This window comes from Pseudochaenichthys georgianus, chromosome 8, assembly GCF_902827115.2.
Source record: "Pseudochaenichthys georgianus chromosome 8, fPseGeo1.2, whole genome shotgun sequence".
In the NCBI taxonomy this organism is placed as follows: domain Eukaryota; kingdom Metazoa; phylum Chordata; class Actinopteri; order Perciformes; family Channichthyidae; genus Pseudochaenichthys; species Pseudochaenichthys georgianus.
Window position 1 is genome coordinate 13467532 of NC_047510.2, and position 21052 is coordinate 13488583.

The 21052-nt window shown below is 43.0% G+C and overlaps 1 protein-coding gene across 2 annotated transcripts; it reads left to right on the forward strand.

Annotated features, from left to right (window-relative positions):
- Positions 1-1131: 1131 nt before the first annotated feature.
- Positions 1132-19209, forward strand: c1ql1l2 (complement component 1, q subcomponent-like 1-like 2). Of its 2 annotated transcripts, XM_034088770.2 has the most exons (3): positions 1132-1321; positions 1483-2240; positions 17493-19209. In XM_034088770.2, exons 2-3 carry the CDS (start codon positions 1638-1640, stop codon positions 17670-17672), a joined length of 783 nt encoding a protein of 260 aa, XP_033944661.1. In that variant the 5' UTR covers positions 1132-1321; positions 1483-1637; the 3' UTR covers positions 17673-19209. The 2 variants fall into 2 exon arrangements, with proteins under 2 accessions (XP_033944661.1, XP_033944660.1); XM_034088769.2 differs by lacking the exon at positions 1132-1321 and having other exon boundaries at positions 1550-2240.
- The last annotated feature ends 1843 nt before the right edge of the window (positions 19210-21052 follow it).

The following is a 21052-nucleotide window of genomic DNA, read 5'->3' on the forward strand; positions in this document are numbered from 1 at the left end:
TACCATATTTTCTCCATCCAACTTGATTTATTCTTCCATTTTGGGCTCAGACTTGTATTAAGAGCAAAAAACACTGAAGACCAACCTCTCCGCAACACAACGCCTCACACGACGACTATGTTCGTTCGCCAAAGAGCCTTTGTCATTTGCTTTCTTGCTTTACCATTCATCACTCGAAGCGATGAAAATGTCAAATAAATGACATCACTGCTCCATATAGATTTTTTTTCTCCCAACCAGGACTCTTGATTTGATAAAAACAAAACATGAAATCAATACCTAAAAAAAGACACCAATAAGGAATGGTGTCAGTGCTTTCAGGTGGAGACACGGGGGTATTGACATGGGGAGAAAGGCAAAGAGGGGAATGAAATAACAGCAGACGAGTGTCAATGTCTGCGGCTCTCGGCGGAAAGATAGATTGGTTCCTTTACCCTTAAAAAGTGTCCCCATGTGATGTGCCATTAAGATCATTGTTAACGTTGTAGGCTCCTCTCCTACATGAGTGACTGCAATGTTAAATTGATATTATGAAGTTCAAGTTGTTGGCTCAATAATTCCTTCTTGGCATTCATTTCATAATTAGCACTTTTTTTTATCTAAGAAGCTGCTAGCATTTCCTGGCATAGCCGATGTAAGTGTTGTCTTCTGCATATATGCACAAATCTCTAGAAACCACCTCCAGGAAAAGAAAAAAAAGATTGTCTTTCCACAGCTCCATCTTTATTTTTAGAGTCTGGATGCTGATGAGAGAGAGGAGAAAGCAAAGGGAGTGAGAAACAGCATCAAAAGTGGGGAGAAGAACAAGGAGGAACGAAAGAGGGGGAGCAAGATGGTCCGGGGGGGGTGCTGTGTTAGTTCCTTGGTGGTTTCAGGAGAGTAGTAGAAAGAAATGCAATGTGATGAGAGTCCTTCCTCTGAGAGAGTCGGGGAGAGGGAGAGAGATAGAGAGAGAGAGAGAGAGAGAGAGAGGGAGAGAGAGAGAAAACGATGAGAGGGGGATGTAACCACACCAACCTTCCACTCGATGGGGGAGCAAAGGGGAGGAGGGGGGGACTCTACTGCTACTGCCGTATAAAAAGCCAAGCCTGAGAATCCGGCACCACAAACTCACCACACATACACACTCACACACACACTCACACACACACACACACACACACACACTCACACAGATCCAGTGGCTGCTCTGTATCTCTGACACTCACCCACTCTCATCGTTTTCTCTCTCTCTCTCTCTCTGTCCCTCCCTCCCTCCCTCTGTCTCTCACTCCATTCCTCTGGGATCTGCATCCTTCTTGCTTCTTCTCAGATTGTGTTTGTAAGTGCGCGCTGAATGTCTCCCCGTGTATGCTTGGGTATCCCTGGGTCTTTTTTGCATGTGTGAGTGACTGCTTGCCAACTTTGGAGTGACTGGGAGAGCAGTGAGAAGTGTATGTGGGTCTCTGTCTCACCCTCACACACTCTCCGGTCCTCTCGCAGCTCTTCTCGGGATCTCCGGATCCCTTCCGACGGTGGCAGGCTTCCCACACAAAGCAGTCACCATTTCTGCCCCCGGGAGACCCACGCTGGCAGCGCAGCCCCTTCCCCGACTCAGCATCGGGAGGAAGACCCTGGTGGCGGCTGCTGTAGGGGTTATGCTGGTCCTGGTGCTGGTGGTCCTCATCCCCGTGCTCGTCAGCTCTGTGGGTACAGATGCCAGCCACTATGAGATGCTGGGCACCTGTCGTATGGTGTGCGACCCCTACCTGAACAAGGGGACGCCGGCAAGCAGCACCACCTCCACCGGGCTCCAGGCTGAGGCGCTGAGCGACAACAGCAATGTGCTTCCACCCTCCACTTTACTGCAGGGCCCACAGGGGAAGCCTGGCAGGCCGGGCAAGCCGGGACCACCCGGGCCACTGGGAGAACCGGGGCCCCCCGGACCTGCGGGGCCTCCTGGTGACAGAGGGGATCATGGAAGGACTGGGATTTTGGGTCTGGGAGAGAACGGAGCTATCAGCACGGCCACCTACAGCACGGTGCCTCGGGTTGCCTTCTATGCGGGGCTAAAGAACCCCCACGAAGGCTACGAGATCCTCAAGTTTGACGATGTGGTCACCAACCTGGGCAACAACTATGATGGCATTTCTGGCAAATTCATCTGCAGCATACCGGGCACATACTTCTTTATCTACCATGTGCTGATGAGAGGAGGGGATGGCACCAGCATGTGGGCAGACCTCTGCAAGAATGGCCAGGTGAGTGCTTTGAAAAACTTTTCCTGAGTTTCCTTTCCTCAGTGTAAGAAAAGCCACTTTCTGCCCTGATTCTCATTCTCCTCCTCTCCATTGCTTCAAAACCAACATAGTAAGAAAGTCATTTCTCAAAAAGCCAGTGTATAAAAAGTGACATTGTAAGGCAAGGGTGCATCTGCCGTGCGCCTCCAAAGCCCAGAGCGCACAGCTGTGGCACCCCGCGCGCCTGGAGATAAAGAGGTGTTGACTGGTTTCAGCCGCGTCCCCTCTGCGCGTGATGCGTCCTGACATTGCCGCGTCCCGCGAGCCGAAGGACGGTCACAGTTTGGGCTGAACATGGAGCGCGAGCCGATTTGTGTGCCTTTACACTGTAGCGTTACGAAATTGTAGCCATTACGCTTAATTAACGGAGGATTTAACTGCAGTTTTTGCCGGAGTGTCGGTATTCACGGAGTTTTAGAGTGAGGATGAAAAAGAATCGGCTGGAGTTGTTTAACGCGGTCGCCTCCGTTTAAGTTATGTTATCACGAGTCTACTTGTCTTGTGTATTGTACTCCTGCTAATACTGTATTTATAGTTATTATTAAAGTTGAGCATTTATTTGTATCATTATTGATTTTTAATTGTATAAAAGACTAGGCCTATGTGTGTACAAACATAAAATATCTTCCGTTTTTCTTTACAACAATCATCTCCGATAACTTTTAGACCAGGTGTTTGGTTGCTTGTCTGCACTAAGTTGAGGGAGAAATAGAAATTTCGCTCCGAATGTTTGGACCATACCTGGCTGTCTGTGAAGCACTCCGGATTGTGCTGTCTGTCCACCGCTGCCCATATCTGTCTTCGCAGTCGTGTTAAATGCATTAGGACGTTAACATGATCTATCCTCGGATTCTCTGATGCATCTTTTTAATAGGGCTCTAATTTTATTGTGCGCCCCGGAGGGTTTTCTCAGGTTGGTTAATGTGTGTAGTTCCGATCAGCCGTCACATCCCTTATCTTCAAAGTGGCTCAGAAATGTTTGGCTGTAAAAAAAAAAAAAGATACCATGTTACGCGGCAGACAATGTTTGATTTGTTTGCTAAAACTGTGGCTCTATCATATTGCTTAGTTAGTTGCCAGTATTATGACGATAAAGATAAATACAAATAAGTAATAGGTAGTTGAAAAAGGCTTTATGATGCATTCAAATGTTCACATTTGCAAAACTAATATCAGTGACAATGGAACATTGCAAAACTTTACCAATATTTAAAGTCTGTCTCTATCATAAGGAATCCTGAGAAAGGAGATATGTATGTGTAGCCTGCATTGTATTTCATACTTCTTTATTTTAACTGCATGCAAAGTATACTTTAAGATATATTTGTCCTCAAAATTGAAATTGTATTGACATTTTTCTAACTACATATGTGAGAAACCACTTACCACCGTTCAAAGGAAATTCATAATGTGTAGTCCATGTCATGAACATTTGAATATACCACATCTCATCCTCCGACTGTCACTTCACATCATGTCCCAGCATCCTCCCTGCCATGGTTCAACTCTGCTGCTATGAAACAATTAGAATTTCATATGGTTTTAATGTTTTGCCAAATTGAATATAAAAGAAAATCAAGTAGATTAATAAGCACAAAGTTAATTAAAGCAGAAGGCAGTCGGGGCCTCACATTTTAAGAAATGTGCAGTAAAAGTATATATGTGCAGCATGGAGATAAAATAACAGCTGGACTCGGTATGCTGAACCTGCAGTCTCACTGAGGCTGCCAGAGGTTAATTTCTTTATCCTCGCCAAGTTCACACCCAGCACGAAAAAGAGAGTTACAGCAATCTCCTTCTATATTTAATGTCTCACTCAACAGTAATGTTTATGGGTGGGTGTAAAAACATTGATATATAATAGGGGAAGAAGAACATATGTTCCTATAAAACGCCTTCTGTTCCCGCTTCATTGTGCTCCCAAGAGGAGGTTGCTGGGGTACTTAAGTTAGACGCACGCAGTGTTCTTCTCCAGAGACCCGCGAAATGTTTATAAAGTGGTAACTGAGTCCCTGTCTTCCTCCTTTGTCCTTTGTTATAAACACACCGTCTTCTTGTTGTGGTGTTTATTGGGGTTGTGTGTTTGGCTGATGGAGAAGGCCCCGGAGCCTTCGTCTGTGTAAATGCTTATAAATGTTGGGCCAACTTATGCTGCATCATTGATGAAGTGCTGAGAGTCAAACTGAAGCCACACTGGTGCTTTCCTCAGCTCATTAAGGCTACAAAAGCTACACTGTGAGTTGGGACGAGGTAGGTCAGGGAATTGCAGACAATACTAGTATTTTATCATCTTTTGGCTTTAGTGAGCAGCGTGTTTCCAAGCCCTGCAGTGCTGCTTTACTCCAGCATGTGCTCCTCCCACTCCAGGGGTTCTCAAGCTGTGTCTACCATCGGCATCCTCGGGTTACTTTGTTTATTTCACTCTTCTTCCGGTTCCAGAGTTCAACACAAGAATCCCAACACAAGTCATTGCAACTTTTGACACTTTTCAAGTCAAACCAAAAAAGTTAGCTTCCTGAAACAAATAAGAAATCTATTTCCAGCACAGCACACTTTATCCGCTTTCCAAGCCCCACACACTCTTTTGGCTTCTTTTCTCGCTTGTTCTCTTACACGCCTGCCAACTATCCCAACCATTCCTAAACTCTCTCCAGTAAATCAATGCTATAACCTGCCTTGGACACATCCTAGGAGACACAGCAGAGACAATGAAGACAAATGCAGTGGATGCAGTGTGAAAGAAAGGAGGACAGAGTAGACATAGTTATGGTGCTATTGTGTCACAGAGTCTATATAATTGTAATTAAAAAAGCTTGAACCAGATCCAGAATGTGTTTGCGCTTCTCCTCTCCATTCCCTTCTTAATATTGTTATTAATCCGCAAAACCGTTTCAGAGTTAATTAAAAGCAATGACTTCAGCGTCAGTCTCTCAAGAGGACCATAGTGAATAATCACTCTGTCTCCTCCTTTAATAAGCTTCAACGTCCTTCGTGCACATGGCTCTTCCTCAGCAATTACCGCTGCAGTCTCCTCCTCACATACACACACATTGACCCATGCGCACGCTTGTAACCCCCCCCCCCCCCCCCCTTTTCCGCCCCGCCCTCCTAACCCACTCCGACTGTGCACTGCCCTCCATCTCTCCTCTATGTCAGGTTTACAGGAGCTCACTTCTCCGAAGGAGCAGAAAGTTTTAGTCCCGAAAGGAGAACTTTTCTTTTAAAGCAGGATTCATATTGTAGTATTGCAGAATTGATTTGCTTACACACAATGCCATCAATATTCTTCATGTTCTCTCAAGTGATGCAGTGCACTGTAACAGAATAAGTTAGTGTGCCATCCATTTCTTGGATAGTGTGGAGAGAGGTTCCTTTTACCTTCTAAGCTTTGCTTGAGTTCAGTCACGTGTCATTTACCTCTAACACACGGTCCGTCATCGGCACCTCTTCAGGTCAGGTATGCATACACACAAGACTGTTTACTCTTTTGCTGTGTATTCAGGTGAAACCCACGCATTGTGTTTAGCATGTGGTTTCAACCCCGACATTAAGCATAGGAGCTGAGCCGTCGGCATGCAGGTCTGCTCTGTTTGATCAGGTTATACGCTCAAAGGAAAGGTGTAAATAACGAGGGGCTCGGGTCATTATTGGTTTTTATTTTCAGTGAGAGAATTTAGGAAACATGTGATTGCAAGCATTAAACACAGGCATCTAAACACACATACAGCAATACTTAGACTTGATTGATTTTAACATTCTGGTATGGTTCAGACCTGCTATTCTTCATCGTGGTCTGACTCCAGTACTGAGAGGCCTCTGTGTGTCTGCCCGCTGTAACAGAGAGACTCTGTCTCAAATAGACAGACAGGGTTTGAGAGTCCCTCAGCCTCTTTGCCTGCGGTATTGATCCCCTTATGTGCATGTGTGCCTTCGTGTGCGTGCATGTAAGCGTCACTTTCCTTCTTCTGACGGACCCATTTCTTTCTGTGTGATGTATACCGTGGCATATCTTTTATAATCAGCCAGAGAGGTAGTGGAGGCGGACCTTTGGCCTTGATCTGCTGTGTAATTGGACATTGGATTTGACACTCCGCCGAGTGGAACATTAGAGCTGGTCTAATTAGGTGCGAGGGCTATCAAATGAAGATTGGCCCATGTTGTTAGGAAATACCACACAGATTGGAAATGTCAAGATGGCTGTCATCCGCAAGCAACGGGAAGGAAATCTATCATTTGTTGGTGACGTTTCAAAACTTGCTCGAAAACTGCCCACCACTTGTCTGTAATAACTATATTACTTTAAACCATTTTGACACTAAGATGGCCATATAGAAAGTAATTATTGCTCACAATCCACACACTGGCATCTCCGATTAGGAAGCTCATGATATACTGCGACTGAAAACATACAGTCTAAAATAGTCTATGGATCGTCTCCTGTGGCTGGCTGAAGGATGCTACTGTATAGTGTTGACTCACAAGACTTCTCCATTATAATGAGGGCCATATGGGAGATAGACAAGTGCTCCTGGCCCTCTTATGCAAACATCCCTCGCTCCATCTCTCCCTACGCCCCTGACATTTAGCCGTCCCCCGAATTCAGTCTTCAGTGATACCCACAATTATCCTCTCCGTCTTCATGGGAAAGCAGCAAGTCAATGGCTTTAAATGACTCACACTTTCCTTCATAAATCAATGTGTTTAACACCTCCTGCCCCCCCCCCCTCATGAAATGAATACGGGCAGAAGACATCAACGCAGAAAGAGAAGATGAATCGGCTACTGTATGGAGTAGCATGTCAAGGAAAAGCCTACAGTTTGCCTCTCATCCAACACTTGTACAGAAACCTAATTTCAAAGGAGTCTTTCTTTCATTTAAGAAAAGAGGGGGAAAATCTCAGTGCCTCGGGGTAACTAGGAAGCACATGGAAGAAACAGGCTTAGTGTGAACAAAGGTTGAAATATTTGCAGAAAAAGTCCTTTCAGACAATGCTGGGAGCCGTGATTGTGGTCTCCGTGTTGTGGCTGGAGGCAGACAGCGCAGTAATTAACTGAGCGTGATGAGTCAGACATGAAAGAAAAGAGTGGCTGGATCGAGGGTCAAAGTTCATGCCTCTTTTTCCCACCACTGCTTCCTCCGACAAGCCCCTTTCAGTGGCTCTCTCTCAAAAAAAAAAAAGAAGCTGTGTGGAATGCTTCCCCTTTGACGCCACTGCTACAATACTGTTATTCTGGCTTAGAAAGCTTCTACAGCATTTGGATCACATATGGTTAATACATGTAATGAACTAATGTCTGGCACCAGACTCACCTTTAGCATTAGTGTAAGCAATATCATAATCAGCGAGAGATTTGTGTTGCAAAGTCATTCTGTTTCAAAGGAGGCTGAGCAGGTACAAAGAGAACAGCTGGTGAAATTAATTCAGGAAGCTTTTTCCAACTCTCTTCTGACAGATGGCAAATCTCCTGTTACCATTTCATTCCTCTTATCATGTTTTCACTTAGGTTCCTCCGACAAATAAACCTGTAACACATGGAAGACGAGTCACTTTCCGACACTACAATTCACTTGTAACCGATTGTAATTTCCTGTTCTCATTATTTCTGTTAAATTGCATCTTATGTGGATGTGGATGTATGTGTGTGTGTGCGTCTGTCCTTCACCCTGTGTGTGTTTGTTTGTGAGGAGCAGTGAAATGTTGGACCAGGCTCAATAGCGGTGGCACGCTATCTAAGCTGCTATTACGCATGCAGTTCACAGCTGGAATGTTCAAACACAATTAGACGACAGTACACTTTGATTTAAAGGCGACCAATAGACTCGTTGATGTAAAATGGAGGCTCAACATCAAGTCAACAAATCCCTGTCAGAGACGCCTCGAGACATGTCCTTGTCACCGTGACAAAGCCTCTTGTAAGATGTCCCAGTGGGACGTTACAGGCTTCTCTTGCACCAGACACAACAGATAAAACCTCAAATTGTCATGACTTTTGTAAACACAGTTCTATTAAGGGTTTAGAATAGAATGAAAATAATGTATTTTTAATAGAGGCTGATTGCAGAAGTGACAGTCAGTGTTCCTCACGTAATAATTATGCAATGTTCATATTTACAGTTATACAGTGTATGTTAAGAGAATCCACACTTCACTTTTCCCAGCACGCATTATCTATTAAGCCCAAGTGCAGCCTTGAGTTTTCTGTGTCTCCACTCAGAATATTATTCAATCAAAGCCATCACGTTGACGATATGACGGATGCAAACACGCACGAGCAGCCACAAGGAAGACAACATTGTCTGACACCTCATTTACAATCGCCAGAGCCGGCGCTTACAGCCTCATGCTTTGTTTATCTTGTCAAAGTTCCTCTACATATTCCGCGTCAAGGTCACGCACTGCCAGTTGGCTGTTAGTCCTGCTCATCTCTCGTGATACGTCTGCCATACACTGCATTTAAACCTCATATCCCTAACAAGTGCCTTGTGTGCACTTGAGAAAACCAGAGAGAAAAATAGCTCCAATAGGAGCTCACTGATCATTACTTCCAAAATAGTGAGGCTTTATTCATGCACGCTTATCCTTGAAAGCAAAGGAAGGAGGCCTAAACAACAGCAGTGAGTCTCAGAAGGGGATACAAACCATTAGAGCAAAGAAACAAAACAACAATATCACCAGGTCTAAGCTCATACTGTCTCTGCTAAAAGAATGATATTTATATTGTCTTTCACCATCCCACAAAAACACATAAATGATGCACGTGATGACGGCTTACATTTAACTCCTTAAAGGGCAAATGAAGGGAGTAATTTAAAGAAATTACACATCTGTGACATTGCCAGAGGTTCCCAGGTTCAGATTGAACACCTCCAAAGCAAATATTTTGATAAAGTTTCATTAAAATCCCAACTGACAAATCCTCCTGAGCCACCATCAGCCGCCTCCTCACCAACCCTAGGCGGTAAACCTCTAATAGGATGGTGTTGACTTTTGCACGCTATTAATATGCTCCGGACGTCTGCATCTCAGAATCTGAACAGAAGGCTTTGTTTGCACATCGATATGAGCTGTGCTAGATTTAATCAGGAGGATAAACAATAAAAAGTACAATATTCCATATATTACTCCTGCATCTTAACACCTCTCCTCAGAATTTAATTATTCAGATTAGTCTTTCATTTCATTTCATTTCAAACCTTTATTTATACAGATAAATCCCATTGAGATCATTGATCTCTTTTCCAAGGGAGACCTGCTCAAGTAGTTCCACATGAAACATAAAAACATAAATAGAACAACAAAAGGACATCATACAGCATCATTTACAAAATTATCCACATAAACAGGTACCAATAGCTTCCGATTGAGTAGCATCCAACCGAGCTTTAAAAACATTTAGTGGCACCAGATTGTTCAGTTTCCATTTAATTTGCAGACTATTCCAAGACAGAGGAGCTGCGCATCTAAAAGCTGTCTTCCCTAAGACAGTCCTAGCAGTTGGCACATTTAATAAAACCACAGCATTCGATCTCAGGCAGTAGCCACTTACAATTCTCCGTGAGATCAGGGAGCAGATATAAGATGGAAGTTTCCCTAGCATGGCTTTGTATATAAAAATGTACCAGTGACTGAGCCTCCGTGCAGTTAGTGAAAGCAAACCAGCTCTTGCATACAGGGTACAGTGATGGGTTAATGCTTTACAGTTTGTCACAAATCTCAGTGCGCTGTGATACGCAGCATCTAACTTGACCAGGCAATTGGCAGGTGCATTCATATAGACCAGATCCCCATAGTCCAGCACAGGTAAAAAGGTCACAGTGACTAGCCTTTTCCTGGCCTCAAGCGAGAAACAGGACTTGTTTCTGAAAAAGAACCCTAGCCTAACCGTCAGCTTTTTAAGCAGGTTATTGACATGAAGTTTAAAAATGAGACAATCATCAAGCCAGATACCAAGGTATTTGTAACAGGCAACCACTTCAAGTGTTGTTCCTTGCGTAGTTACAATATCTAAAACAGGCTCTGGTGTCTTTTTTGCTTTTGAAAAGAGCATTACCTTGGTTTTATCCACATTTAAAAGAAGCTTTAATTCAGAGAGCTGAGTCTGAATAGTGTTAAAAACAGCCTGTAATTTAACAACAGCCTCCTTAATGGTGGGACCTGCACAATACATCACAGTATCATCCACATAAAATGTAAAGTAGCTTCATCCACATTATCACCTACGCTGTTAATATATATGGAGAATAAAAGTGGTCCTAAAACAGAACCTTGTGGTACACCATTAGAAATGTTAACCACTCAGAAGACAGTCCATCAAAATGAACACATTGGGACCTTTCAGAGAGGTAGTTCACAAACCACCCCACTGCAAGGCTGGATATGCCAATACTGAGTAGCCTCTGCTTTAAGATGCGATGATCAACGGTGTCAAACGCGTTGGAAAGGTCAATAAACAGAGCTGCACAACTCTGCTTATTATCTAAAATACTAGTAATGTCATTTACCACTTTCATTGTCGCAGTGATGGTGCTGTGTTTCTTTCTGAAGCCTGACTGATGTTTAGACAGGATGTCATTGTTACATAAAAACTCCTTTACCTGTTCACTCACAAGTCGTTCGAGCACCTTAGCCAGAACTGACAATTTAGAGATTGGCCTATAGTTATTTAAAATAGTTGCCTCCCCTCCTTTCAGTAAAGGCAAGACATAAGCAGACTTCCATACTTTTGGAATTGTATTTGTGCTGAGGGAGAGGTTAAACAGAGAAGTAAGAGGTGGAGCAATAACAGAGCCTTTACAGACACTCTTATCCTTCTCTCAACATAAGGAAGGTGATTTGACGATACAGAGTCTTTTCTCTCTCTGGACTGAAATGCTGACGTAAATGAATCATCCAAACAAAGATGTACTTCAAGTGTTGCGCCCACGCTTGATGCTCTTTTAATTTCAACTGGCTCACTTTAAAAGCTTTGAAAAGCCCTTTCCTTGTTCATGTAACCTTCCATTACAAGATAATGTTTTTATTTCAAATCACTCGCAATAATTCTGTTGTGATGGCTGAACAAGTGTCAACCTTGCTCTGCTTCAACACACTGAGACGAAGGTAACGCAAAGGACAGATTCTCTTTGAAAATCATTCAGACAATTGCTGATTGGTTGCATGAGGAAAAGAAATCCAGCAAACATATTGATGTATGACTAAAAGCTTCAGAATGATTTGAAAGCAAAGTAATCTACAAGTAAATGAAAATGTTAGTATTTTATTGCGGTGACACTTTTGAGTATATTTGCAGTCTATACTCCGATATCAAATGCAGAATCACAGACAATCAGCGTAAATAATGCTCATAAATAGTTGTTATCATGCAGCAACAAAAAACACTGACAGCTCTCAGGTAATTTTGTGGTGATAACAGCAGAAATGTTCCCACAGATTAAGTGTTGTCAAGAGATAGGGGGGGTTCAATGTCAGATATCACGTACCTTCACGCCTTTACAGCAGGGGTGCTGATTAGACTGATTTACTTTAGCGTAACTCTCACTGTTTGTCGATGTGTTGATAAGGAGAAAAGTATTTAGGTTGCTTACATGCTACGGTGGAGAAATGTCTTTTTTGTATTCCATTTCAGGAATACATTGCTGCGTCATATACTGTTCCATTGAAACAAACGACTGAATATGAAGTTCATGAACAATTTACATTTTCTATTTTATTATTCAATCTCAAATTCATAACATCTATTATGATTGTTTTTACTTACTAAAAAAGTGAAAAACCTAATTTAAATACATGTTATTTTAAGGAATGACTTTGGTACACTTCAGTGGACACCATGCACCAATGGTTAAAACATGAACTCAACATAGGTCTAATAACAGACGAAAATAAAACATTTACTGAAAGCAAATGGTATGAATATATAGGAAATGTAATGACAACAAATATATGTTTATTCAGACGTATATTGAATTAAATTGAATCACTTGTATACTGTTGATGCATGATGTCAGGTGGACAGTAGACCTTTGGCGCATAACATCCATTGACACTAACAGACATATTTTAATTAACATAATCTGGATACAACTATTTTTAACCATTTAAAATCCAAAAGTGTCTGGTTTCAAGAGAAAAACAGCATTCACCAGTTATTCCTAAAGTTCTTTGTGCATCTCCTTTTCCATGCGCCATTTCTGATTTATTGTGCAATACTTTAAAACACAAAGAGGTACAAAAATAATAATCAAAAATATTTTAGAAATAACTTTATTCTCTGATTTATGAGCAGATTTTTAAGACACGGTAAATCAACTTTAATGATTCAAAATGGCTTCCAAATATCTGTTCAATGATGATTTGGGTTAATAAGACACCTCTGCAGACTTATGTTTTCAACACAGGTTGTTAAACATAATTTGATGATGATGAGCATTAAGAGTAAGAACAATATTAAACAGAAAAGTCCATTTGAAGAACGTACTGACAATAGTCACAGCTGGTAATTATGAAATATTTGTAAAACACTACAAGAAAAAAAGGGAACAAACCAAAATAAAAACAAACTCTTGATTATTTCAATATAGCAAAAAACACGACTTAAATATATTTAAAATCAGTAGAAGCTGCTCCTGTTAGTTTTGGCAATATGGCAGGAGGTCTCTGCCTGTAGCTGGCCACTCTGAACATTTGTCAATACGCCTGTTGTGTCTACTCCTTAAATAAACAAACTTTTTATTGGGCATCCTCTATTCCTCCTGTTTGGCCTGCTTGTCGAAACCCTCTTTAAAAGCCACAATTTAAAGCTGTGTGGACAAACAGCGAGCCAAGGTAAGGGCCAGGAGACCCGATAATGAGCCACAAGAAAAATACTTCAAATGCACGTAAACTATTGATTTGAATTCAACCTCACTGACCAGACTAAGCGACTAATTGGCTAATTTAACCAATGGATACCTTTAAGGATGTACAGAACTTTATTTTGTATCTCAAGAGAAAAAATGATGATCTTTTTGGGTTGCAGTTATCCTTGTTAGTTACTGAGATACTGCGCGGAGTGTACACTTTGAGGAGTGGCCCATTTTTGTTGTTTGAATTGTTAAACAATGCCTATTTGGTTAAAGTAGCAATATTACATTTTCATTTTGCATCTATACTGGGTGGACAGTTGTAATAATAACTCTTTTTGTAGTGAAGTTTAGTTGACCAAAGTTACCTGGCAGATAATGTAAATGAAGTTCTGCAGTGTTTGACCCTTAGACCCAACGATCTGTGATGCTCTGCCAGGCCTGAACTCCAGCCAGATTGTCTTTCTCCTTGTTTTGTGACTTCTCGCGGTCAGTCTGTTCTTTGCCAATTGATACTCACGCAACTACTCTAGTTCTGCTGCGTAAAGATTGCTTATTCTCAGCATTCTTTGTCATCCAAATACTAAACACTGCACTGTACACAATGCAGTTAACATTTAAGAGCGTTGTGGAGGAAAATATGTAACTCAGACAGACAGAGGCAACATGCAGCCTGAGACCTTCATTGTATCTCCCTTATTTTCCCCCTAACCTTCTACTCATCCTCCCTTTTTGTATTCTATAGCAAAGAGAACAATCAGTTGAATGTCTTCATTGAAGTCATTCATTATAACATGTACAGTTAGTCTCTCTACGTCATACAGAGCTATTGTTTCAGCGCCCATTTGGCATTGCATCTACACTTACCTCCCAAGAGAGATAGAGCATGTTTGTGGTGGCGCCCTTAATGAGTCAGGACAGGTTATTTAAAAACTGCTCCAATTGTCCTATAACCAGACTGGCAGAATACAAAAACACACACACACACACACACACACACACACACACACACACACACACACACACACACACACACACACACACACACACACACACACACACACACACACACACACACACACACACACACCCACACACACACACACACACACACACACACACACACACACACACACACACACACACACACACACACAGCCAAATATAGAAACAACAAGTCTGTATTATATGAAAAGGTATTCCAAAGACTATTGTCCCTCCTCGCTATTTCTGTTATTTATTCCACAGGTTGAAACCCACAGACAGCCATGTTGCAAAGTTTCTAAACTTTCTGTGGACTTTTTGTTCCGAGGTCGAGTGTCAGGTCTTTGGACCACTGGGTTGATTGAACCCATAAGTCTGCTTTGACAGAAAGGCCTGGGGTTGGCCTGACCCTGTGGTTGCTCTACGTTTAATATCAATATGAAGAACTATTGTGCCAACAAACTTTAGGACATTAAAATGTATTTTGTCTAGGTACATTTCACGTTCTTCCTCTGTGCAACACGTTGCGTGCAGCAGCATAGTGACTTTTCAATCTAGTGAGATTTGAAAAAGAAATACATTTTCTTCACTTTTCACTTCTATTCTACTGCAATTGCATTTTGAATAGTTGTTTGAAAGACCTTGGTTTCATTTGTTTCTTTCTAAATTGGCACAATATTGCATAACGCTTTCACCGTATTATTTAATTAAAGTCCAGCAACTTTCTAAAATATTATTTTATGATTGTGAAACCGGAGATTTTTTAATATGTTCTGTTTTCTCATGAACTCCTGCACTTTCTTTAAAGGAGAGGTGTCATGGCCATTTCCACTGATCATAATTCCATTGTTGAGGTCTACTAAAATAGAAAAATACTGTGCAATTTTCCAAACTCACATTGGTTTCGCATACAGCATCTCTTTAAAGTATGTGTATTCAGCAGTATTCACTCTCTCCACTAAACGGCTCGCTGCAGCTCTTGCCCCCCCTCCCTGTGAGCCCAGTGTGCTCCGATTGGTCGGGACCAGTCGGGACGTTGTGAATCGCGCTGAGCTCCGTGGAGGTGTGATTTCCTTGTTTAGCGATACACAGCGAAACACAGCCAAACTCACCCTGAGCACACACAAAGTCACAGCCGAAGTAAAAACAATAAGTGTGGCTTGATATTGAGTAAGAAAAAGGTTGATAAACGTTGTGAGAATGGGTCTGCAGAGAGAATTTCGCCGCGATCCCAACTATCTGTTATCAGCCTGCAGCCAGGGAGGAGAAATCAGCAGAGCTGCCTGCACTGAGTGAGTGTGTGAGGAAGTCCGTGGATTGGTGTTACGTTCCCTCTTGGCTAGGGATACAAAAGGGAAACGACACGACCAGATTGGATTTGGTATATGTTACCGGTGGTTTATTTGTAACGGCAACTGAGTAAAATGATGTACACAAACAGCTTGGCCCAACAACGGGTCAAGCTGTCACTATCTCACAAAAGGGTCTCCAAAAGAGAGTTGCCCAGTACTATACAAAAGGAAAGGAAATACCTCACTTCTAAAGTGGAAACAAAACAACAATCAAAACGAGGCTGTGGGAAAACACAGCTGGTGCGGGTCCACAGGTGCTAATCACCTGGATCTACGCAATATACACACGGGAATGCTGGTTTACAGGTGCTACTCAACCTGGATCTAAGCAATATACACACACAAACCCTATACTAACACAGAACCCGACGACACGCTGCTAATCAGTGTGCTTGCCCAGAACCCTACTGAATACACTGCTAATCAGTGTAGCTAACACAGAATACAATACAGGGCTTCATTTGCATACACCCACACACAAACAGAGTTAAGGGCACAACTTAGAAGTGTCTTTACACACTCAAATGCATGTTGGCACACAGGGGTCCAAACGTAGTCCACCTTGGGACTTATCAGCTTAGTTAGGGGTTGGGCCACAGTGGAAAAATTACGGGGGTAGCAATCTGTCACCGTAACAGCGTTCACTTTACGGTAGTCTGTGATAAAGCGCGGAGAACCATCAGATTTCGCTTCTCCAAGACACGGCGAACACCATGGGCTAGAGCTCTGTGTCGCCAGGCCATTTGATACAAGATATTCAGCCTCCTGTTTCATAAGCTTGGTCGGATTGGCACGGTACGGATGTTGCTTAATCGGCCTCGCGCCTTTTACATCGATGTCATGCGTTATCACATTAGTTTGTGTCGGGACATCATGGAAAAGGCACGGGAAACGATCCACCAACTGGGTTATGTCATGCTGCTGTCCCTCCTGCAGATGCCCTAACGTAGTTGGTGGATCGTTTCCCGTGCCTTTTCCATGATGTCCCGACACAAACTAATGTGATAACGCATGACATCAATGTAAAAGGCCCGAGGCTACACTGCTAATCAGTGTAGCTAACACAGAATACACAGGGCTAAACAGTCTCAGAAGTCACAGAACGAAGGCAGTATCACAAGGAGAGGCTTGAGGCGTCTGTCACACAATACAGAGCCTCCCGAATGGTATCCGTGCCCAGCCTTTATCCTCCTCCCCCGGATGACGTGGCAGAAGCGGGCAGGGCTTGGGTGACGTCTGTCCAATCCCCGCGGATGTTGCGAGGTCGAGACGGCCACTGACAGCATAGGAACTGCACAGCTCATTTGCATACACCCACACACAAACAGAGTTAAGGGCACAGGGTAGCAGCGGCTGTAACAATTGGTCAATTTGGACCAATCAGCGGGGGCTTAACGTAACGGCTCCGCGGACGTAACGTAACGGCTCCACGGATTGGCCCATTTGGTTCCGGCTACCGCATGACCGTATCGCGGCATAGTTCTGGGCGTGGCTACTGGGTGTTCACACGTCACAATGTCCAGGAAGAACATGGAAGAAGGTCAAATAGTTCCAACGAGGCGTTTTGGGGAGGTATTTTCTGTGTTAGAGCTTTACTCCTAACAGGGTGCACTTTGAGGGTTTTGACTCTGCAGCCCATTTACATGCATAACAACCTTCATAACACACAAGGGGACGGGTAATAACCGGAAAAGCATGACATGTCTCCTTTAACAGCCAAACAAATGTAAAAAAACGAACACGTATATCAAAAGATTCCATGATGTGTTTCTTCTTGCAGATTTGTATCTTTGTGACACGCATTTTCTATTAATAAAATAACAAATGTAGGAGAGTGAGCAGCCTTGGTAACGAAATGTGATTCCCTGAATGTCTTTATTCGATAATGAAGAAAATCTTTCTACCCGTGGAAGAACTTTGAAATGTCAACCTATTTGGGGAATTTCCCATATTAATAAAGTTACTGTCCTCATATGAACTGTAGCTAACAAGCCTACCATTCTCCAACATGTTCTCCTCTCCTTGCTGTTCCAGGTTCGTGCCAGTGCCATCGCCCAGGACGCAGACCAGAACTACGACTACGCCTCCAACAGCGTCATCCTCCATCTAGACGCAGGGGACGAGGTGTACATCAAACTGGACGGAGGCAAAGCCCACGGAGGGAACAACAACAAGTACAGCACCTTCAATGGCTTCATCCTGTACGCAGACTGAGAACACACAGACACAGACAGATAGGAAGAGATTGAGAGAAAGAGATGGGTGGATTTGGGTGTGTGTGTTAAAAGCTGGAATGCTTTATAGTTTTCCTAATTCTCTCCATCATCACGGACACCTCTGCTTTGTATCCATCAGCCGAGACATCCAGGCTCTGTAGCCGAGTCTGTCGCAAAGCCTCCGAGGACACGCTGAGAGGGGCCGGGCGGAGGATGTAGGAGGTGGGGCTGTTTTTATCTCTTCGCCACAATGCCTACGTGTCAGGAGCTCCTCGCTTTCAGTGTCTGTCCTCTTCAACCCTGCTCCATTGCACAGCAATATCAACAGAACTGAAAAACCCTGCAAAAAGCGGATGACCTCACCTCTTCTCTCCACAGTGGCAACAGGCAGCTGTACTGTCGGTGGACTCTATTGACTCAAGTGTAGTGTTGTTCCGTGCGATTTTCCTTAAGAGTGTGTTTTTATTTTGTAGACATGCATAATATTCTACACAGATGAGATTAAAAAAAAGAGAATATATTTGTCCCTTGTGAACATATCCCGTTTGACTGAGAGAACAGATTTGTCAGATGTTATTTGTGATGCAGCTCAGGCATCTAACAGCTGGAAACGAAATCTTTAAGACGGTGTAAGACTGAGTGTTTCATGACAGTGGGTGTTTTTCTTCATCGCTGGGTACAGCAAAGTAACTATATATTGTTCATGTGGAGAATAAGAATTCATTCTGCACTATTCCTTATAATGTATCTAAAAAAAGGAAACATCTCATTTAGAAAATATCCTTACCACGAACCACCTCACACTGTTTGCACATACACAATATCCTGCTGCTGTACGGATTAAAAGTAATCGTCCTCTTTCTATGTTTAGTTTTATGTAGATGCTCTGCTTTGGCGACGCCACCGGGCATGTGATGAAGCAAAAATCTCCAGATGCAGAGGTAACCTTGTTGAAGAGTTTTTTTCTTCTTCTTTGCTGTGCTGACCTCCGAGGCCCTCTTTTGTAGCGGAGGGAGAGTAAGTCACAAAGACGGAGAGACTGATGGGGGAGGTGGAGGGGGCGTTCAGCCACCGTAACAGTGAGTGGGCAATCTTTCTGTTTCAGTGTCTCTGAGCCTCACTCGCTGTCATCCATTCATTAGCTGCATACTCACTGACACACAGGCATTATGGTAATATTTACTCAACATGGCTGCCTGACAGCTTGCTTGAGAATGAAATTGATTGGGTGAGTGACTTGTTCAATCATGACTGCACGTATGTGTGAGTGTGAGTGTGTATGTGTCTCTGCATACCGGTGAGGGTCTGCATTTTAGCATGTGCCATAGCTACATTGTTCCTTTTTCAGTTATTCTGTGCTACAGCCAATGACAGATATTTTGCTCAGCAGCCAATGAGATTGTGCTCTGTAGGGTGCCTCGATAGATACAACGAGAAGAACAAACAGCTTGTAAATGAAATATATGACATGTTTGTCTATCTTATCTTTTGGAATTGTTGAATACATTTAAATAATAAATGGGATTTTTTGAGTGGCTTGTCTCACGAGAATTATTGTATCCCAAAAAATGCTAATTAGGGAAAATGATCTGTACAAGGATCTCATTAGCTTTGTGAGACTTCATGACTTGAAATGTGTTTTTGTTCTGTGTAAACCAAACGTTTTAACAATGGCCTGCCAGTGCAAACATTAAAAGATGATTTTATCAGCAAGTCCCTCATCTCTCTTTTCTCTGAAAAAAACCAACGGTATATTTAGGGAAATGGGTGTCGAGGGAAAGATGTCTGTGTTTATGCTTCATGCGCGCCATCGCTAAGTGATCCTGTGGAGCCTCTCCCATCTGTAAAGGTGCGCTTGGAGATAAGGACTTCCAACTTTAGCAACATCCAACAGTGGAGTAAAAGGCCGTTCTTGAATGCTGATGAGTCCTTAAGGAAAGGCTATTCCTCAATCGGCAATCACAGCGCCTTTTCACAGATTCTCATCAACAAAGGCATGGATATACCCAGCGAGGAAGTGCGGAGGGAGGAGGGAGACAGGGTGGAGGAAAGCTTGAGCGAGATAGAACAGGAGCGGAATATAGTTTGACATAGACAGATGGAGACACGAGAGAAAGAGTAGGCCACAAAGAGAAGTAATGGGAAAGGGATAGATAGGGAGGGAGAGGGTAAAGAGAAATATAAGGAAGACGGACAGAAGGATAGGGGGGCTGCTGCCGATGTGGGGAGGAAAGAAAGGGGGGGGCTGGATTGTTTTCAGGGTAGAGTGATTCCCTGTCCGGATTGTGCGAGGTGTCAGGTGGGATTAGCCGTTGTGAAGCTGGAGGAGAAAGCTTGAGATAGCTTGGATTGGACACGTGTCAGGGACTGGACGTTCCTCAGACCTGGCAGGAATGGGATGTGACACCGGCTGCCATGTTGGACCACTTCACTTTGCTCTTAAGGGAGACCCTCCCTGTATCATTTCATCCATTTCCCTCGAGCAGACAACAAGTTAATTCCCGCAGCAGAAGTGCCATCAAAGTCTTGTTTGATGGCACTAACTGTAAATTGTTTCTAGTGTATTTCAAAAGACAATATTTCTTTAAACAGGAAACAAGAAAAAGCATCTACCGGCTGCGTTTTAGTGTTTGACACCAGGTCAGATTCTGTTTGAAATGTTTTGCTTTACACAAAGTGGGAAGTGTCGGCTCTCCGGCACAAATGGACTTGACGCTGACAGAGCTTCTTGCAAACAGTGATGGTGAAAGAACTAAAGGGGCAACTAAAAATTGATTTCCTGTTCATCTTCGTCTTTTGACAAAAAAGCATCTGCTTTGCAAAAAAAGGAAGAACATGGCTCGTGGAAAAAGTGGGTCTCACATTGTCGCAGCTCGGCTCTTGGAATAAAGAATAAAGTGGTTGTGTGAAAATGGGCTGTCGTCCAAGCAGTGTGAAACATTCCCAGAAATCATAGCGGTCTTACAAAGTTTGCCAAAACAAACTCAATATGGATGCAATGTCTCTAAAATGTTGACGTTAAATATGGCAAGAAACTCAAACAATGATCTAAAGTTGTTCTCATTCCAATCAAGTTGTATTAAAGGAAGGAAAGTAGTGTTTCAATAAGAGGTGATCGTTTTCCTCTTGTCTTTCAGCAGTCTATCACATTTCCCGAAACGGTTTTTGCAGGTATTTACTCGGCTCCTTATCTTCATGGCAGCATTTTCAACCTATTTCCTGTGCCACTGAGAGTAGCCACTGTGGTGACGTTTGGTTCATTTATGTCACTTGCATATCCCCAGAGAGAAATAACTTTAAACCTGTACCAGAGTGCAAATAGTCATGATTCACAAGTGCCCTAAACCTCAATGTACTGCATCATAATCATTTTAAAGC